The sequence below is a fragment of the Bidens hawaiensis genome, unplaced genomic scaffold, assembly GCF_021521415.1.
Source record: "Bidens hawaiensis isolate Kalapana, Puna unplaced genomic scaffold, B.hawaiensis_p1.1 tig00030848_1, whole genome shotgun sequence".
NCBI lineage: Eukaryota > Viridiplantae > Streptophyta > Magnoliopsida > Asterales > Asteraceae > Bidens > Bidens hawaiensis.
In genome coordinates this window covers 194527-219578 of record NW_027495172.1, presented here as the reverse complement: position 1 = coordinate 219578, position 25052 = coordinate 194527, and the positions used below count along the sequence as shown (strand labels likewise).

At 38.6% G+C, this 25052-nt stretch overlaps 1 protein-coding gene across 4 annotated transcripts; it reads left to right on the top strand.

The window, feature by feature from the left end:
- The first annotated feature begins 14941 nt into the window (after nt 1-14941).
- Nucleotides 14942-23579, top strand: LOC143581274 (putative NOT transcription complex subunit VIP2). 4 transcript variants are annotated; one of them, XM_077064100.1, is made up of 15 exons: nt 14942-15021; nt 16593-16697; nt 16807-16924; nt 16996-17168; nt 17722-17770; nt 17838-17987; nt 18081-18284; nt 18374-18469; nt 19749-19837; nt 19922-20056; nt 21134-21547; nt 22685-22737; nt 22816-22857; nt 22975-23119; nt 23230-23579. In XM_077064100.1, exons 2-15 carry the CDS (start codon nt 16680-16682, stop codon nt 23287-23289), a joined length of 1746 nt encoding a protein of 581 aa, XP_076920215.1. In that variant the 5' UTR covers nt 14942-15021; nt 16593-16679; the 3' UTR covers nt 23290-23579. The 4 variants fall into 4 exon arrangements, with proteins under 4 accessions (XP_076920215.1, XP_076920214.1, XP_076920217.1 ...); XM_077064099.1 differs by having other exon boundaries at nt 19746-19837; XM_077064102.1 differs by lacking the exon at nt 14942-15021 and having other exon boundaries at nt 16342-16697; nt 17005-17168; nt 19746-19837.
- The last annotated feature ends 1473 nt before the right edge of the window (nt 23580-25052 follow it).

Here is a 25052-nt window from a genome sequence, read left to right as displayed (position 1 = left end):
TAAATGAGATATCGATGTTCGAAGTTGGGTGTTTGGAATGTTAAAGTTGTCAACTTTAACAAACTAAGTGAAAGAAAAGGGAACTTGTCCTACATTATTGGAGAAACAAAGCTTTGAATGGGTTACAAGGAGACACATTTCTTATTTGATCATTTATGTGAAACCTTCAAGGCTGCATGCGCACGACCTTACAACAAGCCGACCGTTACGGTTTTAAACATGATGTGTCAGGTTCAATCCTGAATTGACTACTTGCGCTAGGGGTGTTCATTGGGTTGGATAACGGTTTATTAGGTTCAGATTGTTCGGATTTGAACATTTTAGAACCCTATCCGAAATCCGTCAGAACTAGGAACTTTCTTATCCGATCCGAATTAATTCGGATCGGATTCCGATAATCCAGACTATTCGAAATAACTCGAATAAGTTGTTTAACTAACATAAAAATAATATTCTAATTGAATAAACATACAAACTGAAAAATCACGAATAAGATAGTGCATGAACAAAGTCTAAATCCATCACAATTTAGAAACTAAAAAAATGCATATGAACAAAGTCTAAATCCATCACAATTCAAAAGATAAAAATAGGACATGAACAAAAGTCAAACTTCATAAAAAAGTCTAACTAAATCCATCATAATTAAGAAAACTAAACAGTGCAGAAAAAATGCTAAACTTCAAACAAAAAGTCTTTGTGTTTCAAAAAGCACACTGCACATCAACATGCTCCATTATCCTTAATAAATCTGTATAAATTTGACATGATCAATTGAGTTATTTTACAAAACACTAACAAGTGACCTCATATGTCAACCCTAAACTTATAAAAGTACCTTTTGCATACTTCACCAAAAGGGCCACCAAGTTTTTTATTTGATTGATAGAAGTCTACAAGATACAAGAACATATAATGGACAATTAGGAGTTAACTTTTAAATATATGACTTATGAACAAATAATAAACAATTAGGAGTAAATAACATTCTTCAAGTTTATCAAGATCATCGATGTTTTCTTCCACGAGCACTTTACCTCCCGTGTGAATCCAATATTGAGTACAAATTAAGCTTCAACGATTTGAGGAGTTAAAGAACTCCTGAATTAGTCGAGCACTCTACCTCCCATGCTAAATGCAGATTCAGAAGCCACTGTTGAAGTAGGAATGGCTAAAATATCACGAGCAAGTAATGAAAAAATAGGAAATGTCGGACTTCTCTTCTTGCACCAACCCAAAACAGCGAAATCTTCATTTTCAAACCACACATTATCTCGTTCAATTTCATCTTTCAAATACCTATCCAATTCAGTCTTAGATCTTCAGCCACACCCGATTCTATTTTTTTTTTGTCATTTTACCTCAGCCATGTTTCTCTCTCTTAGTGCTTTAAATGTATCCTCAACATTGCCAAAAAAAATTAAAACTTTCACCACTTGAAGTCTCTTCATTCACGGGCTTAGATAATTCTGATGAAGCTTTGGTTGGATTACTATTCTAGTGAATTCGTTTATATTCGTTGAATAAGTTATACAATGCTTCTTCACACAATTGATAAATTTGACCCCCTAGCTCATTTCCATATGTGACAACTGCCCAATCCGACCCGACCCAGGTACCCGTTTTCGAATCCGATTCTTTTTATGATTTAAAATTTGATTATTAATCTTTGTAAATTTAACATTAAATAAATCATATATATATATATATATTTATATTACTTACTAATAATAATAATTTCTTTTCCGCCGACCCGTCCCTTTCTTCCTTCTCTCCGCCGTCCCGCCTCCCTTTTTCTCTCTTGTCGCCATCCCGCCCCTTTGCTTAACCCTTAAGCCTGGAACCCCTTTTTCTCTTAACTCTTTGCTTGTCCTTTGGTTCTTCCCGCCTAAGGATGTCTGCGCTACTCCACGCGCCAGACTCCTTACAAGGAAGCCTGCGCGAAGACCAACTGTTCCTGCGATACGCGAGGCGAACTGTTCCCGCAGCGCGCTAAGAATGGTAGTTCTTCCCGCGGCGCGCTAAGAATGGTAGTTCTTCCCGCGGCGCGCTAAGGATTGTAGTTCTTCCCGCGACGCGCTAAGGATTGTAGTTCTTCCCGCGGCGCGCTAAGGATTGTTCTCTGTCTGCCTCCGCCCTCGCGCGCGCTCGAGCCTTCTCGCGCTAGACCCTAAGTCTTTTCTTCTGTTTAAGTCAGCCTGTATGCTTTTGAAATATCTTATCTTTTGTATGAGCACTGTAGGTCAGTTCCGACATCTGTCCGAAAAGCCACTTTCGGCGCAGCATGCGCACCAATCCTATTGGTTGACAGAAAAAGTGACTGACATAATCTTTTGAAATCTTCTTTTGCATGTCTTGAACAGTGCTTTATCTGACACCTCCCATGCTTTGATCTGTAACCTGTCAGCTTTTCCCCATCCCCTGCAGCTGCCGGCATATCTTTTGATATCTTTTGCTTTTGGATTCTTGTGCTTTTTGATATCTTTTGCTTGATTTGATAAGATCTTTTCCCCTTTTCAAGGGATTGTGTTCCCTTGGGTTTTCCCTATAAATTAAGTAAATTTCTTGTTTATTAACACTACACACACTACACTTAAACACTCCCCAGATCTCTCTCCCTTTGCTCTCTGCCGTAGTTCCTCAGCAACGCCACCCCTCTCTTTGCCTCCGTCTTCTCTTCTGTTCTGCCCAGAATCTCGGTAAATATAAATATATATTTCGTTTTAATTTGTTTAACTAACAAAAATCGATACTTACTGCATATATTCAAGACATAAAAACCAATCGTTAAACCAATAACCTCTTATTTATAGGTTAACTTTCGCTTGTTTAAAAGTTGGTTCTTGCATTATCTTTCAACGCACCTTTTACAGGTGAGTAATCTCGAACTTAATCCCCTTTTATTTTTAACGTTTTGGGATGTTCATGTGTTCGTACAACTTGAGTCTTAAACTTGTTTATGAAATTTATGTGCGCAAAACCCCATGTGTTATGGACGTTTACTTGGCTGTTTATTTGTATGTGTGAATCATTAACCGCTTTGTTCGGCCTATTCCGAAGTTTTCATGGATCCATTAGATGAACACGGGAGACCTATCGTTTACGGTTTTCTTGTTTTATTTACACATGCACGTATGATTATTTGTTTTTGTGCTCGATTGGGAGCATGGATTGAACTATGAGCTATGATCTATGTAGGCTTGATCACAATCTGATTACACCCTATGTTAAACCCCAGTTAAGCACATGTTGCGCGCAGTGTTTGTTATTATCTATTTATATCTATTAAACTTGATTTCTCATCGACACGCAAGTGTTGACGTTTTATTTTAACACATGTTCAGGTTTGCTGTAGCTGCTTTTGGGAATCTCAAGGACACGTAGGATGTTTTCTTTTTCTTTGGACCTAGATTAAAATGTAACAAGACAAATTATGTTATTTGAATATTTTGAGTTATGATATGATTTATGTTACTTTACGATTTGTGTTCTGCGCGTGCGTAATGAAAATGTATTTATTAAATATTGACACCCAAATAGTGTCACGAGTAATGAAACAATACGTGGCGCCCCGATGTATAATCCGCCATCGGTCGGGGTGTTACAGATTGGTATCAGAGCTCCGTGACTTTAGGATAGGTGGTTAGACGTAACGACCTAGAATACCTAAGAGTCCCTTTTCGCGCATGAGAAATATCTCATGTTTGTGCGCTAATTGTTAATTACTCGATATTTATAAAATGCTGGCGCATACGCAACACATGATTTCGTGTTTTATCCGCGATCTTTCGATTTTTATTGTTAAATTTCAATTTATTTCTTTACTTACATATTCATTTGTTGTTGGGATTTAGCATTGAAAATCCGAAAAGTCATGGTGATACATGAATTGTCAATCTCCAATACCCATTAACTTTATGTTTTAAATTGAAGATTTGAAAAGTCATGGTGAAACATGAATTGTCAATCTCCAATACCCATTAACTTTATGTTTTAAATTGAAGATTTGAAAAGTCATGGTGATACATGAATTGTCAATCTCCAATATTCATTTACTCGATATTTTAAATTGAGAATTCGGAAAGTCATGGTGATGCATGAATTGTCGATTTTCAATTCGAATTCATTACCTGTATTAAGTTTGCATTTAAATTCATATTTTACTTCAAAATTTGATAGCATTTAACTCCGCGAAACAAGCTTTACGACGATATACTTTGCGCTAAAACGATTTCCCATACCAAGATATTAACAAAAACTAAAACTTTTATAGAATGCCTCCGCTATCAGCTCGTTATCAGAGGAGAGAGGCCGCGCGCAGACGTAGGCAGCAACGTTCCCAGGAAATGGCCGCCGCAATAGCCCAAGCCTTAAACCAAAATAATACCAACCCCTCCGGATACAATATTAAATCCTTTAATGCGGGTAACCCTCCGAAATTCACAGGGCTTGAAGGAGCCACCGTAATGCTCCAATGGCTCGAGAAAATTGAGAACACCTTCCTCCATACCCAATGCCCTCCAGACCGACGAACCTTATACGCCTCAAGTGTCCTAGAATCAAGGGCGCTTACTTGGTGGAACGGAGTAGCTCACGCGCGTGGCGCAGAGGCTGCTTCTAGCATGCTCTGGGAGGAATTCAAGGAACTTTTGACTAGAGAATTCTGCCCTCCCAACGAAATAAAGCGCCTTGAGGAGGAATTTTGAAACTTGAAGCAGTACAGTGGCGAAGCGCGCGAGTACGCTACGCGCTTCCACGAACTAAGTTAGCTTGTCCCGCACCTAGTTACCCCTTCCCGCCGAGCCATCGAGAAGTTTCTTTGGGGTCTCCCCATGGAAATTCAAGATTCTGTATGGGCCAGGAACCCAGCAACCCTCTCTGACGCCATCGAGTTGGCCGCTGTGCTCAGCGACAACCATGTCAGGGCAGGAACCCTGTTCCTGCGGGGAGCCGAGAAGACCAAACTCAACAAGACTGTCCCAGAACCAACAGAAACCAAGCTAGAACCCTCAAACCGTAACAACCTCAAGCGTAAGCGCAAACCCAATCATCAAGCCTACGCGCTTACCAACCAGCTCGTTGTCCAGCAACCCGCCTACCAACCTCCAGTATACGCTCCTAACCCACTGTTAACCTACCCAACACCCCCTGTAGTCCATAACTATGCCTTAACCAATTCCGCACTCCCTGCCCCGTCAACTAAGAAACCTTACACAGGAAACCAACCCTTTTGCCCAACCTGTAGACTTCACCATCCAACTCAAGTCCCGTGTCGACAATGTAACCGATGTGGCCGTACTGGTCACACTGCTGAGAACTGTAGAGTCCTTCCCGCCAACCCAATCGCGCAAACACCACCAACTTACCTGCTAAACCCACAACCAACATACCCTAATCCACGACCCAGGTCGTGCTATAACCGCGGTGACCCCAGTCATTTCCGGAACGCGTGCCCGAGACTGCAAGTACAAATTACGCAAGCTAATCCGGTTAACCAAATTTCAAACCAAGTGACGCGCGGACGAGCTTTTAATATAACCGCGCACCAAGCGCAAGCGAATAATGACGTGGTTAATGGTACATTTTTACTTAACGGACATTATGCATCTATAATTTTTGATACTGGCGCCGATAGAAGTTTTATTTCTCGCGCATTTGAACAAAAACTTGCGCGACCGCGAGTAAACTTAAACGAAAACTTTTCAGTTGAATTGGCTAATGGTGAAACTATTTTAATAAACTCCGTGATCAAAGATTGCACGCTTAACCTTAATGAACATGATTTTCTAATAGACCTCATTCCCATGCCTCTTGGAAGTTTTGATGTTATTATTGGAATGGACTGGCTCTCGCAAAATCGCGCCGAAGTAATCTGCGCCAAGAAGTTGATTCGCATTCCTCGGGAAAATGGTCAAGACCTTCATATCTACGGCGAGAAACCATCTAACGGTCTTAAACTTATGTCATGCGCTGAAGCCCGAAGACTTTTGCGGAAGAAATGTGTCGCGTTCTTAGCTCATGTGGTCAAACCCGATGAAGGAAAGAAGAAACTTTCTGAAATCCCCATCGTGCGTGACTTTCCTGAAGTCTTCCCCGATGATCTTTCTGGTTTACCTCCCGCTCGGGAAGTCGAGTTTCGTGTTGATCTTGTCCCTGGTGCATCCCCCGTAGCCAAATCTCCTTATCGACTTGCACCCGCTGAAATGCAAGAATTAGCAAGTCAACTTCAAGAGTTGACCGATAAAGGATTCATTCGCCCTAGCTCTTCGCCTTGGGGTGCTCCGGTGTTGTTCGTTAAAAAGAAAGACGGATCGTTTCGCATGTGTATCGATTACCGCGAGCTGAACAAGCTCACCATTAAGAACCGGTACCCCTTACCGCGTATTGACGACCTCTTTGACCAACTCCAAGGTGCCTCTTGTTTCTCCAAAATCGATCTCCATTCTGGCTATCACCAGTTGCGTATCCGCGAAGAGGATATTCCCAAAACTGCTTTTCGAACCCGCTACGGTCATTTTGAATTCTTGGTCATGCCCTTCGGTTTAACCAACGCCCCCGCTGTCTTCATGGATCTAATGAACCGGGTGTGTAGAACTTTCTTGGACCGATTCGTGATCGTGTTTATCGATGACGTTCTGGTGTATTCCAAAACCAAGGCCGAGCATGAACAACATCTTCAGTTGGTGTTGCAAAAGCTTCGAACCGAACAACTCTATGCCAAACTCTCCAAGTGTGAGTTTTGGTCTGGTGAAGTACAGTTTCTTGGTCATGTTGTAAACAAGATGGGTATTCATGTCGACCCATCCAAAATTGAAGCAATCAAGAACTGGATTACACCGTCCACTCCTACCGAAATCCGTTCCTTTTTGGGCTTAGCTGGTTACTACCGGCGATTCATTTCGAACTTCTCAAAAATCGCCCTGCCTTTAACAGCATTAACGCACAAAGGCAAACCGTATATTTTGGGCTCTAAGCAAGAAGAAGCCTTTCAAACGCTCAAGCAATTGTTGTGCGAAGCTCCTGTTCTAGCGTTACCTGAGGGTACTGACGACTTTGTCGTTTATTGTGTTGCCTCCAACCAAGGTCTCGGTTGTGTACTTATGCAACGAGGCAAGGTTATCGCTTACGCGTCTAGGCAACTCAAAATTCATGAAAAGAATTATACGACTCACGACCTCGAACTTGGTGCAGTTGTATTTGCCTTAAAAATCTGGAGACACTACCTCTATAAGACTAAGTGTATCATTTACACAGACCATAAAAGCCTTCAGCACATTTTTGATCAAAAGGAACTTAACATGAGACAACGCCGATGGAACGAACTCATCAGCGATTACGATTGTGAGATCCGATATCACCCTGGAAAGGCTAATGTGGTAGCCGATGCGCTCAGCCGCAAACCCAGTCAACTCAACTGTATCTTGCCGCGCACGCAGCTTCATTTCGCGCCGATCCAAAACGATCTTGAATCGCGCATTCGCGACGCGCAGCGCGCATCGATCGGCAAAGGCAACCTACGCGCCGAGTTAGCGTGTGGTGCAGAAGCGCATCTAGTCCCTAACCTGAATGGAATTCTCTGTTATCTCAATCGCATCTGGATCCCCAATGATGAGAATCTTCGCTCTGTCATACTGAGTGAAGCACACAAAACTCGGTATTCCGTTCATCCTGGTGCTGACAAAATGTACAAAGATTTGCGCCTTACTTATTGGTGGCCTGGTATGAAAAAGGATATTGCTGTGTTCGTAGCTAAATGCCTAACTTGTTCTAAGGTAAAAGCTGAACATCAACGCCCATCTGGTTTGCTCGAACAACCTGAAATTCCTACGTGGAAATGGGAAAGTATAGCAATGGACTTTATCACCAAGTTACCCTTGACCGCAAGCAAACATGATAGCATTTGGGTAATAGTGGATCGATTGACCAAGTCTGCCCACTTTCTGCCCATTCGTGAAACCTACTGTGTTGAACAACTTGCGCATCTTTATGTCAATGAAATTGTCTGCCGTCATGGTACTCCCTTGAGCATCATATCCGATCGCGATGGCCGTTTTATATCTCGCTTTTGGAAATCTCTCCAAACTGCGTTAGGAACTCGTTTGAACATGAGTACTGCATATCATCCTCAGACTGACGGACAGTCTGAGCGAACCATCCAAACCCTTGAGGATATGCTTCGATCTTGTGTTCTTGATTTTGGAGGTAATTGGGATTCACACCTACCTCTGATCGAGTTCTCTTATAATAACAGCTATCATTCCAGCATCGGTATGGCCCCATTTGAAGCACTTTACGGTCGAAAGTGCCGCTCGCCGATTTGTTGGAACGAAGTGGGTGAAGTTCAAATCACAGGACCCGAACTAGTTCAAGAGACAACCGATAAAATCGCCAAGATCCGTGATCATCTGCTGACTGCCAGAAGCCGACAGAAGAGTTACGCAGATCGCAGGCGGAAGCCTCTCGAATTTCTAGTTGGTGATCTTGTTCTCCTCAAAGTGTCGCCCTGGAAGGGTGTTGTCCGCTTTGGGAAGAAAGGTAAGCTTGCACCTCGTTATGTTGGTCCGTTCAAGATTCTCGCGAGAGTGGGAAAAGTTGCCTACAAACTGGACCTGCCGCCCGCGCTCAGCAATGTGCATCCAACGTTCCATGTATCCAATCTCAAGAAATGTTTAGCTGACGAGAACCTCCACATACCGCTTGATGAAGTTCAAGTTGATGAGTCTATGCATTTCGTTGAGAAGCCTGTTGAGATTATGGATCGCGAGGTAAAGCAAACCAAGCGCAGTCGCATCCCTATTGTCAAAGTTCGTTGGCAGTCCAAGCGCGGAGCCGAGTTCACTTGAGAAAGGGAAGAACAGATGAAGATCAAGTACCCGCACCTTTTCTCTGCGCATCCTACTTCGAGATAAATTTCGGGACGAAATTTCTTAAAGTAGGGGAGACTGTGACAACTGCCCAATCCGACCCGACCCAGGTACCCGTTTTCGAATCCGATTCTTTTTATGATTTAAAATTTGATTATTAATCTTTGTAAATTTAACATTAAATAAATCATATATATATATATATTTTTATATTACTTACTAATAATAATAATTTCTTTTCCGCCGACCCGTCCCTTTCTTCCTTCTCTCCGCCGTCCCGCCTCCCTTTTTCTCTCTTGTCGCCGTCCCGCCCCTTTGCTTAACCCTTAAGCCTGGAACCCCTTTTTCTCTTAACTCTTTGCTTGTCCTTTGGTTCTTCCCGCCTAAGGATGTCTGCGCAGCTCCACGCGCCAGACTCCTTACAAGGAAGCCTGCGCGAAGACCAACTGTTCCTGCGATACGCGAGGCGAACTGTTCCCGCAGCGCGCTAAGAAAGTTTTTCCCGCGGCGCGCTAAGAATGGTAGTTCTTCCCGCGGCGCGCTAAGAATGGTAGTTCTTCCCGCGGCGCACTAAGGATTATAGTTCTTCCCGCGGCGCGCTAAGAATTGTAGTTCTTCCCGCGACGCGCTAAGGATTTTAGTTCTTCTCGCGGCGCGCTAAGGATTGTTCTCTGTCTGCCTCCGCCCTCGCGCGCGCTCGAGCCTTCTCGTGCTAGACCCTAAGTCTTTTCTTCTGTTTAAGTCAGCCTGTATGCTTTTGAAATATCTTATCTTTTGTATGAGCACTGTAGGTCAGTTCCGACATCTGTCCGAAAAGCCACTTTCGGCGCAGCATGCGCACCAATCCTATTGGTTGACAGAAAAAATGACTGACATAATCTTTTGAAATCTTCTTTTGCATGTCTTGAACAGTGCTTTATCTGACACCTCCCATGCTTTGATCTGTAACCTGTCAGCTTTTCCCCATCCCCTGCAGCTGCCGGCATATCTTTTGATATCTTTTGCTTTTGGATTCTTGTGCTTTTTGATATCTTTTGCTTGATTTGATAAGATCTTTTCCCCTTTTCAAGGGATTGTGTTCCCTTGGGTTTTCCCTATAAATTAAGTAAATTTCTTGTTTATTAACACTACACACACTACACTTAAACACTCCCCAGATCTCTCTCCCTTTGCTCTCTGCCGTAGTTCCTCAGCAACGCCACCCCTCTCTTTGCCTCCGTCTTCTCTTCTGTTCTGCCCAGAATCTCGGTAAATATAAATATATATTTCGTTTTAATTTGTTTAACTAACAAAAATCGATACTTACTGCATATATTCAAGACATAAAAACCAATCGTTAAACCAATAACCTCTTATTTATAGGTTAACTTTCGCTTGTTTAAAAGTTGGTTCTTGCATTATCTTTCAACGCACCTTTTACAGGTGAGTAATCTCGAACTTAATCCCCTTTTATTTTTAACGTTTTGGGATGTTCATGTGTTCGTACAACTTGAGTCTTAAACTTGTTTATGAAATTTATGTGCGCAAAACCCCATGTGTTATGGACGTTTACTTGGCTGTTTATTTGTATGTGTGAATCATTAACCGCTTTGTTCGGCCTATTCCGAAGTTTTCATGGATCCATTAGATGAACACGGGAGACCTATCGTTTACGGTTTTCTTGTTTTATTTACACATGCACGTATGATTATTTGTTTTTGTGCTCGATTGGGAGCATGGATTGAACTATGAGCTATGATCTATTTAGGCTTGATCACAATCTGATTACACCCTATGTTAAACCCCAGTTAAGCACATGTTGCGCGCAGTGTTTGTTATTATCTATTTATATCTATTAAACTTGATTTCTCACCGACACGCAAGTGTTGACGTTTTATTTTAACACATGTTCAGGTTTGCTGTAGCTGCTTTTGGGAATCTCAAGGACACGTAGGATGTTTTCTTTTTCTTTGGACCTAGATTAAAATGTAACAAGACAAATTATGTTATTTGAATATTTTGAGTTATGATATGATTTATGTTACTTTACGATTTGTGTTCCGCGCGTGCGCAATGAAAATGTATTTATTAAATATTGACACCCAAATAGTGTCACGAGTAATGAAACAATACGTGGCGCCCCGATGTATAATCCACCATCGGTCGGGGTGTTACACCATACATACCTCGAAGATTGATGTTAAGGTATCTCAACTTTGTCCTCGGATAAAAAAGAGAAGCAATAAGCACTATCAGTTTGAATTTCTTGGCATCACCCCAATACTTATTAAATTTCAATGTCATTGACTCTTCCATCCTTTTCAACCCCTCATCTTCTGTTGTATGACAATTTTTCAAAACTGTATTTATATAACTAATGGAGTCCAAATATATGTTCGAGGTAATGTACTATGTCCTTAAAAGACATTAGCACAAAATCATCAAACGAGATAAAATTAATGGATTAAAAATCTTTGAATAAGCTTGCAAAGGTTTAAGCTAGTGGTCTTTTGCACTAATTTAATTTTTAAAAAGTTTTGCCAAGACTCGTTATTGGTTTAATCCAACCCTTGTCAAGGAGGGTAGCAAATATTATAATCAGATAAGTTTTATTTTTTTTATAATAAATCAAATAAATATATCCACACACTAAAAAGTTAAATAAGATCATAATTAATACTTTAAACTCTAATGGTGAGCTCATAAAAATGACGAAGAAAAATTCTCAGCGTTGTTACATTCCCCCAATCGTTTAAATCTGGCACCTCATGCCCCTCCTCAAGATCACGAAAAAACACCAAGTCCTCCTATATAAAACGTTCAAATACTCTTATGTATTCACTTGCGACAGTCATCATCAAATAAGTATAGTTCCAGCGAGTTGAAACATCCAAAGTTAAAGAATTTTCACATTCAACTCCTTCCAATGCAGAAAAGTCGTTAAATCTCTTCATTATAGCCGGCAATTATCTAACCCACCAAACATCAGCCCTAATACGTTCAACATAAACTCCTACCTCCTTTATGTAACATCTCGGGTTTTTCATATTATGTTTAACCCGATTCGGAATGTAAATCAGATCTTTGAATTCTTTAGATGTTGTATTTATTAGTATTTAACTTGGTTAAACTTAATTTATATATTTTTAACTTTCAAACTCGTCAAACAAGTCTTAAAAACCCATAAAATCGCTTAAAACAGTTAAAAATCGCATTTATAAAAAGTACATGGGCTATTTTTGCCAAAAACCAAGAAACTTAATCCCCAAGATATGTCCTATAATGTTATAACAGGTCCAAATTCATTTTATTTTTTAAAAAGTCGAAATCCCTATGTTATTATACCCAATTTTGTCATTTATTGTTTGATTTACTTCCTAAACGAGTCCGTTTACTTATTATACCATTCATAAACAAATTTAAAGTATTTTCCTTAAAACCCTAGCCTCCAAAACCCTAAACACATCTGCAACATCAGCCACCATCGTCCAAAGTCATCCTCTTTTGTTGTTCATGGTGTTTTATCCAAGAATCTTCATTATACGGTTTGACTTTCAAGCTTCAAGATCCTTTGGGTCGTGTTTTCTCATTGTTACGTAATCTTTCCGGGTAAGTTGTCGCCATGAACAACATTGGTTTTTATCTAATTAACAACAGACCTCAATAATTTTTATTGATTGATGTGGTTTTGTCAGTCAATTGCTCCCCGGCCCATTTTAGGGTATAATAGTCAAACATATTTGACATACCGATTTCTCTACTTTCTGGTCGGAAATAGCATTCGAGCCAGAAGACTTTTATGTTTGTTTTGAAATTTTGACTGTACTGGTCATAACCCAACTTGCGACTATAAGTTCAGATTCTGAACAGTGCCGACTCGCTTAAATCATTAAAATCTCATAACTTGAGTTTTATACCTCCGTTTGATATGACTCCCGTGGCTATGTTCTCATTTTTAATTCTAGTTTACTGTCTCAAAGTTACTAAGTCAGTTCGTGTCGGATCAGTCAGCTCACTTAAGGCTTGGGACTCGTTTAATATCTTTAATTTATGTTTAACTCTCCCAATTAATAAGCTGAGTAATCCCTCCCATATTTTACTGCTTTAGAACTTCTTGGGGACTTATGCTTACCTATTCATACTTTACATATTACATAATATACACAAGTAGCAAACTACAAATATTGTGTGTTGATCGATTAAGTGATATGATTATTTGCTATTTTCTTACTTGCTTATTTGTTTGATTCTAGCATTCAGAGAGGTCCATCATTGACTCTAGCGTAACTCAATGATATCGTCATAGTAGCAATAGCCCGTGTTCGTGAGGCATGGTCAACTGACACAAATTACTTGCTTTTGTTAATTGTTGATACTCACCGTATGGGTTTGATCATTTATTCATATATTATTATAGTATAAAAAACTAGTGATTTTCTCACTCAACCTCGTGTTGACAAACATATATATTTTGTACGCATATTGCAAGTTATCATCTAATTTGAAGTGAAGGAGAATATCATTTAGGAAAGGGACATTAGGCTACCTACTAAAAGAAAGACAAAATGTTTTGATATATTTATTGTTGTTATTTGTTTTTGATTAATTTTGTACTTGGACGAAAGATGTGTACTTGATTTGAAAATAGTAAATAAATAAATTAGATATTGTCATAAATTACATGATAGTGTCTTGTGAGCTGTGAACCAAAAGTTCACGTCCCGGCATTTACGTCGTAGGTTGGGGTGTGACACTTTAGTCCATCTTGCACAACTAAATTCATTATATGTGCCATACACCTCGCATGTGTCTGGAGTTCAAATAATATAATATGATGTAATTAATGTATTAATGTTACTTTATAAACAATGTGGTTGATATCAGAGATGTCTGTTACATTCCCTTTACGCTTCCGCTGAAGTTGAGGTGTGACAAAAGGTTTCACCTCAAAAGCCTCTCATCCACTATATATATAAACAAGAGAAGTCTTTCTTGGAAAAGATGTTTGCAAGATCACCAACTTACGCCAAAATACAAACACTAATGAAGGTTGTCACACATATTTTCTACTCATTTCTTTGAGTTTCGAGTTCCAATTTGGGTGCTCGGTCCTTCCCGCTAGTACTAGCTGCTTCAATTATCGTACTTTTGGATCTTTGGAGACCGGCAATCTATATTAAGGGACCCGTGTTTAACACGAATCCTCAGTTCCATTTACTGTTTTATTCGATTTCCTTGTACTCGTTTTAATTAGTTGCAACTTTTATTTCCAAGTATTGCAATTTACCGCTTTATTTGTTTTGTATTGTAGTTTATATTAATAAGAATTGTATTTTATTATTATATTACGAACGACTCTTCTACATATTCAAAGCACACAATTTACATCCGCTTTCATTCGTTTGAAGTTCTTTGACCTCAACTATACATGTCAAGTCACATTCCTTTCATGTGAGATTCGTAATCTCAAAACCTTTTATCATTGGTAAGGTTCGTATAATTAAATAAATATGCTATCCTATTCTTTCATACTACGTTAATCATATTGCACATTATATTTGTCGTAAAATTATCACAAAACTCAAACAATTAATTCCTACAAACGGATCAATGAATCAAACGAGTTTGGTAAGAGACAACGTGTTCTCCACCCGGAAATCACCTAGATGTTTCTTTTTAATTTGGTGCGTTTCTTTTTAAAATCCACAAAGATCTCAAAACCCACCAGGACACCAATGAATTACTCACCAAAAACCGTCACCTTTCGATGAACCCAACATTCATCTCTCAGGTCAATCCTTGAGTTATGACTAGACCATGTTTCTGAAACCCAAAATCTAATGTCCTTTAGAGGAAATAATAAATTTCTTGATTGACGTAATATAAACACGGTGTGTGTAAGTTAGTATAACCGGAGGGACCAAAACCGTAGTTTACGCGGATAATAATATTAAAAAAGGAAAAAAAGTAATAAGATGCAAAAGGGGGCCCTAGTGGTGGTGGTGTTGGAAAATCGAAGAAATCAAGCAAGTACGTTGTTCCATTCCATCAAATAAAACCACCACCGAATTATATTATTATTATTATAGCTTCACCAACACACTCTTTCATCAATCAATCTCCCAGTGTCTTGTGTTTACTTTACACCACTTCTTCTTCTTCATCGATCAATCAATCGGTATATATAATCTCTATTTAATCCATCAGTTTCAAATTAACTACGAATTAGGTTAAATAAACTAATTTTCCCGAGGTCAATGAATGATCGTCAATTTGATCCTTGAATAATGCACAAATTGTTTATTGTTAGGTTTAATCTGTTAGATGTGATCTTGTGAAATGTAGTTTAGGTTTTCAGTTTATTTTATCGGTATTGGTATTCAGTTATTAATTTATTTCATAGAGTGTTTGAGCTTATTAATTGGCTTGTTGACTTGTTAACTTATACAATTTACAAAATAGCTATTTTATGTAAGTAATGTTATGATTAGTAATGCAGCATCATTATGGTTTTATAAGCGGGCGGTTGGTTGGTCGAAGATTTTGTTTCTAATGTTGTGCTTTTACACGATTCAACCTGTCTTTTGGAGTTCTGATAAGTTGTTTGGTGTTTTATACATTTACAAGTTACAGATGTTTCAGTTTGCTGTAGTAGTCGAACGTTAGCTTAGTTGCAACTCATTAAGAGTAGCTTCACTATTCTATAAATTTCAAACGAAATGGTGTGATTCATTACCGACTTAAGAATTCAGATGCCATTCTAAATGCGAAACTGGTTTAACATTTATAAGTTATAACCGACTTCTGTTATAGAGAGGTTCACGGCGTTTGTTTGCATATAATCAGCTGTTTTGAAAAATATATGTTTCCAAATATTATGGATCATCCACTAGAAGTCATTTTGAGCCATTAAGGTATGGTAAAAAGAACGTGAAAAACTTAAATTCCATAGAGGAGTAAGGAGTTATAAACATATCTTTTTAGTTTTTAACATTATAAATGTTTGATTGTTTTATGCCGAATTGTGGATACGTTGCATACTTGCATGTATCATTTATATCCCGATGGAGAAATATTAAGCACATTTTAACAATAAACAATCTAGTAATTCTCATGTGCCTTCAAATTGGGTATTTTTTTATTTTTTATTTCATTTGTTCCATGTTTTCTCAAGCCGTATACTTGTTTTGTTGTGTTATTACACCCAATCACATTTCTACAAGTCGACAATGTGTGTGCGACCTTATTATCTGACTATGTATTCTCCCTCCTAACTAATAAAGGAAAGAACCTAATTTTGTTACCAGTTCTTTGTTTCTTCTTCAACTATCATGAGCAACCTTTTGAACAATTCTGGTAATTTGTTGAAAAGTTGATCTCTTTGAGAGCTTTAGCTTATTCCAATGCATATACATTGGTTTTGTTAAAGAGTAGGAATATTTTTTTAATAATAAGATTTACATTTATAGAGTCTAGCATGCGAATATACGTGTGTCTGTGTGTGTGTGTGTGCACGCGTGTGCGTGATCATGTATATTGTTGAGTTAATTCATATCATTATTGTTAATATATGAACTGGTGTGTGCCCGGAAGACTGGGAATAACAAGTGTTAAGATTGGCGAGCATAGTAACATAATAGTGACCCATTCAAGCTCGTTACTGCAGTAAATAGGGTCATCTGTCACATAGTTATAAGTTATCGTGTAACTTTATTAATCTCCACGCATTTCTACTCTTTCTTATTTCAGAGTTAGTGGTGCTGCAAAATTTTAAGCCCTAAGCAACAATACTCGAGAGGAATGAATTAAAGCCTTTTGTCTCGGTTTTCCTCTACAATGTCTGGGATACTTAATGTATTATCTGTTCTCTACTCTTGTCTTTATTATACTGGTTTCTATAGATATCATGCATTTGCATTACTGTTCATTTTTGTATTATCTTCATTTATTTTTTGGTTTTCAGTCTGGTGTGAACGGCTCAACATCAACTTTTCCAGATGCTACTGGAAGAGCTTTTAATACAGCATTTTCTTCTCAGATAGGTTCTTCTGCTGCTGATATGAATCAAAACGGTGGAATAGGTACGCTAAAAATTTTCAACTTTTTACTCATTAAATTCTTAGATGACTTTTTTACACTCCATTTGTTAAAGATTTACTAGGGTTACGTAGCATAAATGGGAACTTCAACATTCCCAGCATGCCAGGTGCATATACGTCAAGAAACTCTGGATTAAATGGTCCTTTGAATGGTGTACAGCAACCTACAGGAAGTATATCTAATGGACGATATGCAGTAAACAATCTTCCTGTTGCACTTTCTCAAGTATTATATTTTTAAATTTTATTTTTGTCATTTATAAGTCATCCATTACAATTATAATGGAGTGGAAGGAAGAAATAAACAAAAATGATATTCTTTGTTTGTTTATTTGTATTAAATGTCACTTTATGAACTTTTTTTATACTATGTCAACCTGTTGAGTTAATTACAAGGATGGTTTCCGTGGACTGTGGCAACTCCATCTTGCGGATTTGGTCCCAACTATTTTGCCACAATGTAAAATGTTTTGTTCTATCATCAACAGACGTTGAAAATGACTGTTAAGTGGACGTGAAATGACCATTTTACCCCTTTTCTTAAAAAAATATACCCAAATCAGAAGTGTGTGTTGTGGTCATTTAACATTGGCTTAACGTCCATTTTAATGTCTGTTGGTGTTAAGAATCAAACATGATACAGTGTGTAAATGGTTGGGGACCAAATCTGTAATTTGAATCAACTCTGTAATGTATTATGTATCTCATATTTCTTAATTATTTGACTGTGCTGACTTTAATGTACACATTACTTTTGTGTGTGCTTTACGTGGATTAAGCATTCTGCTGTCAGCTCACTTGGACTTTCTGGGATTACAAACAATGGAGGTACGGTGTGGTATTGATTTAACTAAAGTTTTTTGCATTTTTTGTTATTCTTAATGTATAATTTCAGGGCCAGGTATAGGTCAAACTTTAGGAAACAGAGAACACATGATGAGCTCAATGGCAATGAATAACCTTGTTAATGGTGGAAACATTGGGAGAAGTTTAACTTCCGGTGGACTTAACATGCCTGCGGTGGCTTCTCGCTTGAATCTAACTGGTAACAGTTGGACCAAAACATGTTACAATATCTCTGTTTTTGAAAATTAGTTAGTAACTTGGTGTGTTGTTTGAATGGCATGTGGAACTTTAGCACCGCAGATGGTATCTCTGTTAGGAAATTCTTACTCTGGTGGTGGAGGGCCACTTTCACAAAATCAATTTCAAGCGGGGAATAATCACTTAAATTCAATGGCTTTATTATCTGAGTTGAATCGTGACCATTCGTTTGATATGAATGATTTCCCTCAGTTAAGTGGACATTTTAGCTCTGCTGGTGGTTCTCAAAGACAGTTAGGTATTATGGCTATACGATACCTGTATCATCTTTGTGTTTAATCTTTTTCATTGATTAACAGAGTAATGCTTTTGACTATTGTTATGTAGGAGGTTTGACACGTCGACAAAGTGTGGGATTTATGCAACAAAACCAAGAATTTAGCATCCAAAATGAAGATTTTCCAGCTTTACCTGGATATAAAGGTATGTTAGTCATCTTCTCTATCTTTCTTGCAACTAAAATTTGTTATAAGGAGACTATGATTCAAGATGGACTTTTAGTATATATTAAATGTCAGACGGAAAATAGTATAATGATCAAATTAATGCTTTTGAATGGTGACATTGGTACCTTTTACTTGTGTTAAAAGACTTGATGGCAACGGAAGGACTATTATTACAAACCCACCCGACAATGTATGATAACATATACTGAAATACTCATTCTCCTTATAGTAAGTTTATGCAAACACACTTAAGGGCAAAAACTCAGTTCAGGTAGACTAGTTTAAGAAAAAAATACAATATAGTCATGATCAAATAGTCAATGTGATTATCTGGCAGTCTGATGTGTCTCAAGTGACAGAAAGCTCAAACCGTACCGACAAACCGTCCACGTGTAGCACGCTAAGAGAAAGCTAAAGTTTTGATCACGCTGATTTTCTGAGAAACCTAAAGTTTTGATCACTATTTATTCTCCCTTTTAGAGACTCACTCATTTTACCTTCTTCACCTGAAATTCCATTTGGGGAAAACTTTAGTCCAATAATCTCTTGTTACATTTATGTATATATCATTTACCTTATGGAGGCTTGGAAACAAATCACGTGGAGGTATATATTGAAGCCCTAATTTTTCATTTTGCGTGATAGAAGTATAAACCCTGGTTTTCATCAAGGCAGTTTTGATCGTTTGACGACCGATCTGTCGGTTTCAAAGTAATATCCTGTCCCATTTTGAAAATATGGGAGGTATGTTTATTATTATGCATTCATAATCAAATAGAAAACTAGATCCTATTTCAAACTATTCTAGTATCAAGGATTTACCTCATATTTCCCATTTTGGATCTGATAGTCCTGTGCCTATATTAAATGATGATTAATTTTTTTTAAGATTTGAGTTTGAGGTATTCCTGACATTGAAAGGGCTGCAATGTTTTAACTTGTTCCCAAATTGATTTGGTCCTTAATATTTTGGTTTTAACCCCTTATATTTGTCGAATTTTTGAATGAATTGTTGAGCTTAATCAAGAGTAAAAACATTTGTACTCAAAACCGCTAAAAAGCTGAACTTTTTACATATAATTGTTGTTGGAGTGCTGTGACATTCCATTATTATGATTACAGCTGTTCTCCTAACGTAGTTCTTTAAACACAGATGGTATTGTTGTGATTAAACTTTCTATTTGTATTATTTTGATCAAGAATCTAAAGTTTTATACTTTTAACTGTTACTGATCACAACCCATTCTTTATAGCAGGTGGCAATGAGTTTCCGGTTAATATGCACCAGAAAGAACAGCTTCGTGACAATGCAGTGTCTATGATGCAATCTCAGCAACATTTGCCTGTAGGCCTCACTGTGAATAGTTTACACTGCACTAAGTTTCTAATAAAAACAGCTAACTAATACTACTTTAATCTTGATTATTAGGTCGGAAGATCGACTGTCTTCAGTTTAGGAGAAGGTGCATATTCATCGCATCAACAACAGCAGCATGCTCCAGTTAATGGTGGTGGGTCCTACATTGCTACAAACGGTCAAGACCTCCATTTTCATGGCTCTGAGGTGATTTATACTCCCATTACAATCTTACTTTTAATTTTGATGCAACATTTGTTTCTCATCTGTTTTTACTATGCCGGTAGTCCTGAACTGGAGGTGGCAATTTTGGTGCACTTTTTTTATGAATGGGTTGATCTGAGTTATGTTTCTCTCTCATCGGGTCAAACAGGGAAAATAAAAAGTTAATTTTTAAAATGAAAGGGTTATAAGTTGGCTAAAGTTTATTCTTATTGCATAAACTCGGCTCGTTTCAGGGAAAATAAAAAGTTAATTTGTTTCTCATCTGTTTTTACTATGCCGGTAGTCCTGAACTGGAGGTGGCAATTTTGGTGCACTTTTTTTATGGATGGGTTGATCTGAGTTATGTTTCTCTCTCATCGGGTCAAACAGGGAAAATAAAAAGTTAATTTTTAAAATGAAAGGGTTATAAGTTGGCTAAAGTTTATTCTTATTGCATAAACTCGGCTCGTTTGAAGCTCATTTTCTAAAGCTTGAGCTCAGCTCGTTTATTATTTATTATTTAACTTATATACATTTTATAAGTTTTATATATTATATTTTACATAATATATGCTATTTAGTTATTAATAATTTCATGTATAATAAATATTATTATATAAATATATATCTAATATATTAAATACAAGTTATATATATAATTGGCTCGTCTAGGCTCAAGAGCCAGCTTAAGCTCGATAAGTGAAGCTTGGGGTCATGTTCGTTTATTATACTAATTTATTGTAAGGCTCGAGTTAGTTGAAGCTCTGCTCGGTTCGAGCTTTTAACAAGCCGATCTTGAGTAGCTCACAAGCCGGCTTCGCTAGTTTACGCCTGCATTTCCAAATCATTTATTTGAAGATTAGAGTTTTATGGAAATAACACAACATTTGTAATCACATTCAGTACTAATTATTTATTCGAAAAGTTAAATTTATCTAACAGAAAGTGTTTCGGGCCAACATGACTAGTTACCCACCCACCCATTTTTCGCATATATCTTAAACATGTTTAGAGCTTTAGTTCTGTAAACCTGTTAAAATTGTCTAAACCTGTCACATACTAATATACTAATTCTTGCAGGCAAGAAACTCAGGAATGCTTGCCACTGGCTCAAGGCCTGTAAACCTATCCAACACAGTGCCAGGTGGCGGGTCCTATGATCAATTGATGCAACAGTATCAACACTTTCAGAAACAGTCACAGATACACCACGTCAGCCCATTTAGAGACCCGGATCTGAAGGCCACACAGTTATCCCAATCTGCTGCTGATAGATTTGGGTTGTTAGGGTTATTAAACGTCATAAGGATGAATAATCCTGATTTGACCCCTCTTGCTTTGGGTATTGACCTGATGACACTCGGTCTAAACTTGAATTCCCCTGATAATCTTTACAAGAATTTTTCCTCTCCGTGGTCGGAGGAAGCTGCAAAGGGAGAGCCCCATTACTCTATTCCCGAGTGCTTCAATACGAAACCACCGGCTCCTCTAAATGTGAGATTTTCTTAATTTGGGTTATGTTTTATCTATAACGGGTCAAATGGGTTGAAAGTAGGGGCGTAAACGGGCCGAGCCGAGTTAAAACTCATATAAGCTCGAGCTTGGCTTGGGCTGTGCGTGCTTATTATTTGTTTTATATATATTTATAATTGTAGATATATATATAAAGTAATATACATTGTTTAGCATATATACTAATAATTAATTAATTAGTATGCAAATATATATATATTTTTATATAACATAAAGTTACATAAATGATCGGTTCGTTTAGGCTCATGAGCCTACTTGAGCTCGACAAATGAATCTTGGGCTCAAATTTGTTTATTAAACGAGCTTATTACTAGGCTTGAGTTTAGGCTTTCAAGCTTTTAGCGAGCCAATCTTGAGTAGCTCGCTGGTGGGGTGTAAACGAGCCAGGCCGCTCATGAGCTGCTTGAGATCAGCTCGCTAAAAGCTCGAGTCAAACTGATCTTTAACGAGTTCGAGCCTAAATATAAGCTTGTTTAATAAACAAGCCTAAGCTTCATTTATCGAGCTCGAGCTGGCTGCTGGCCTGCGAGCTTAAACGAGCCTATTATATATAACTATTTTATATATATTTATACAATACTTCTAATTATACACAAATTTACGATAGTAAAGATTATAAATAATATAATATTATTTCAAATCTAAAAATTATATTTAAAATAATAATTAATGTTTATAAATTATTTGATACATAATAACGAACTGAGCTCGAGCTTGAAAAACTACTCACAAGCTCGAGCTTTAGAAATAGAGCTTGAAACGTGCCGAGCTCAAGTTTTCGTAGGTTAAACGAGCCGAGCCTGATTGTTTACACCCTACTCATGAGCAGCTTGGATCGTTTACACTCTTAGTTGAAAGCGACCCAATATATTAATGCATAAAATCTTCCAAAAAATTTTGCCAAACAAAATAAAATCTTATTGATATAATAATGTAATTATCCAAATGTATTTTACACTAATTTTGTATAATTTTTTTTGGAGAATGAGTGTTTTGGAATTTGGGTCAACCCAGCCCGACCTGCCTATATTGCCACCTTTACTGATAAACTTCAGATGCTTGCTTCAATGGGTCTAATTATTTCGTTGTTTAACGCAGCAAGATAGCTTCTCGAGATTTTCTCCCGAGACTCTGTTTTATATCTTCTACAGGTGACATTTTCTCTTTTCCTCCTAATATTTGTTTTGTCGTGTGATTTTTCGACAGTAAACATTACTCTCGTTTTACAGCAAGCCAAAGGATGAGGCTCAGTTGTTTGCAGCTAATGAACTGTATGTATCCCTCTTCACATCTTTTGTCATGCTTTTATGAAACTTTGGATACTTTATTTCAAAACTTGTTTTTTGCTCATAAATAAACTTAAACGCGTATATGACATTGTGTTGCAGACACAACAGAGGATGGTTTTACCACAAAGAGCTGCGTCTATGGTTTTCTCGGGCTCCAAACATGGAACTACTAGTGAAGACAAGCACATATGAAAGAGGTTGTTACTACTGTTTCGATCCCAACACATGGGAAACAGTTCGAAAGGTACACATTTGAAGAAAGAATTAAACTAATTTGTTTTCTTTTCAAGATTAGTGTTTGTCATATATACATGCACTAGGATGACAAGTTTAATTGTTTGATTCGCATTGCAGGACAACTTTGTGGTTCAATATGAAATGGTAGAAGACCGACCGGTGGTCCCCCGTCATTAGTTTATGATTATCTAAGTAAGAGAAGTGAAGTTGGGGAGTTAAAATCTTTTGGAAGTTATACTAGAACTAGAAAGTAAGTAGATCCAAGTGGTAGGGTGCATAATGCATAAAGTTTACAAAGTTATGTGATATGTTTAAATGTTTTTGTGTTTTAGTCCTCGGTTACAAACCTCCTAGATATCACAAAAATGTTGGTATTTTGAATTGTGATTTTTTATGGTTGCAAGTTGTAGATCGTGCATTAGACGGTTGGACCACGTGCATGGTGTCTCTATTCTAGATAGATGTAGGGGTGTTGAAGAGGTAGGTCCCAGCAGAGCCCAGTTAGGACCCGCAAGACTCACCTTAAACAGGGACGTCTGCGCAGAGACCAACTGGATCCGCAGGACCAACCATGCTCAGAGACGTGACGTCCTTACGCGCAGTACGCAAGCTGTTCCCGCAGGAAATGCCTCCCATGGTGAAGGACTCCGCCTGTTCCCGCAGCCTCGGATACAAGCCATGAGGGAAGGCCACCCGCGCAGCATGGCTACACGCACAAGGTACTTAGCTCTCGATCATTCAGTGTCACCTGAAGGAATGAGCAAAGCCGGGAGCAATCCCGCACAGAGGCGGGAGGGGGAATACTCCCGCCCAAATAAGCCAGTCTGTATACTGAAGGATCTTTTACTGTACCTGACGAGGTATGGGCGAAAGATCTGATCAGAGATACGACAGCTCACTGATACAGTATGGCGAGCAGCATGCTCCTGTACTGTATCACTATTAGCCGCTGCCTACTCACCAACTACTGTCATACCACGTGCGTAGCCGGCAGTTGGTGGAAAGGGAATAGTATACAGCAGGCCTGGTCACTATCAGCCGCTGCCTACCCACCAACTACCAGCAGGGCACGTGCGTAGGCTACTGTTGATGAACAGGAACACTGTTGCAGCCGGCCATACCTCCTTGGAAACCTACCTTCGGCTATAAATACCCCAAATGGTATGACCATCTCATCTTATCATACCTTACTACATTATCATCATAATATACCTGATATCTGCTCTAGCAATCTCTTAATATACTTTTATATTTAAAGAGCAATCTAGTCTGATTCTCACGCCGGAGGGTGGTCACAAGGAGGAACCCCCCCCCTTCTCAGTGACGAGCTCACGGTGTCTGTTTTGCAAGTTATCAGAAGAACCATCTTCCAAGGGTCTAACCCCTCGTGGGAAACAGCTATCCAACCCCCAGGTTACCAGTAATCTGTCCGGGGTCCGGTTAGTGTTTCTTCATTGGCGCCATCCGTGCATAAAGCTAGAACTACAATTTTTTCCAGTTTTTTCAAACTTCTACAAAGATGGTTAGAGAAATTCCGGTAACCACAACCCCAGCTACTGGGGTGAATACCGGTAACACAGTTTTTACAAACACTACCCCGGTTACCCAAGCCGGGGCAAGTGAAGTAAATTTTACGAACACTACCCCACTTACCAAAGCTGGGGCAAGTGCAGTAAATGATCGCCTACTGGGATCCACCGATACCCAGTTTGAGAAACGAAGACTCCCCCGCCAGACTCTCGATGAAGTTAAGGCATGGGCGGAGGCACGACAAAAGGAATTCCAGGCTGAGTTGGACGAACGCTTGCGTTCCGTGCAACAGGCCGACGATTTCGAGTACTGGGAGGATGACTCGGAGGAATCCAACTCCGACGTGAACCCTCGCCATAGGGCAAAAGGGAAGCGTAAGGAAACGGAATCCAACCGAAAAGGCATTTTGG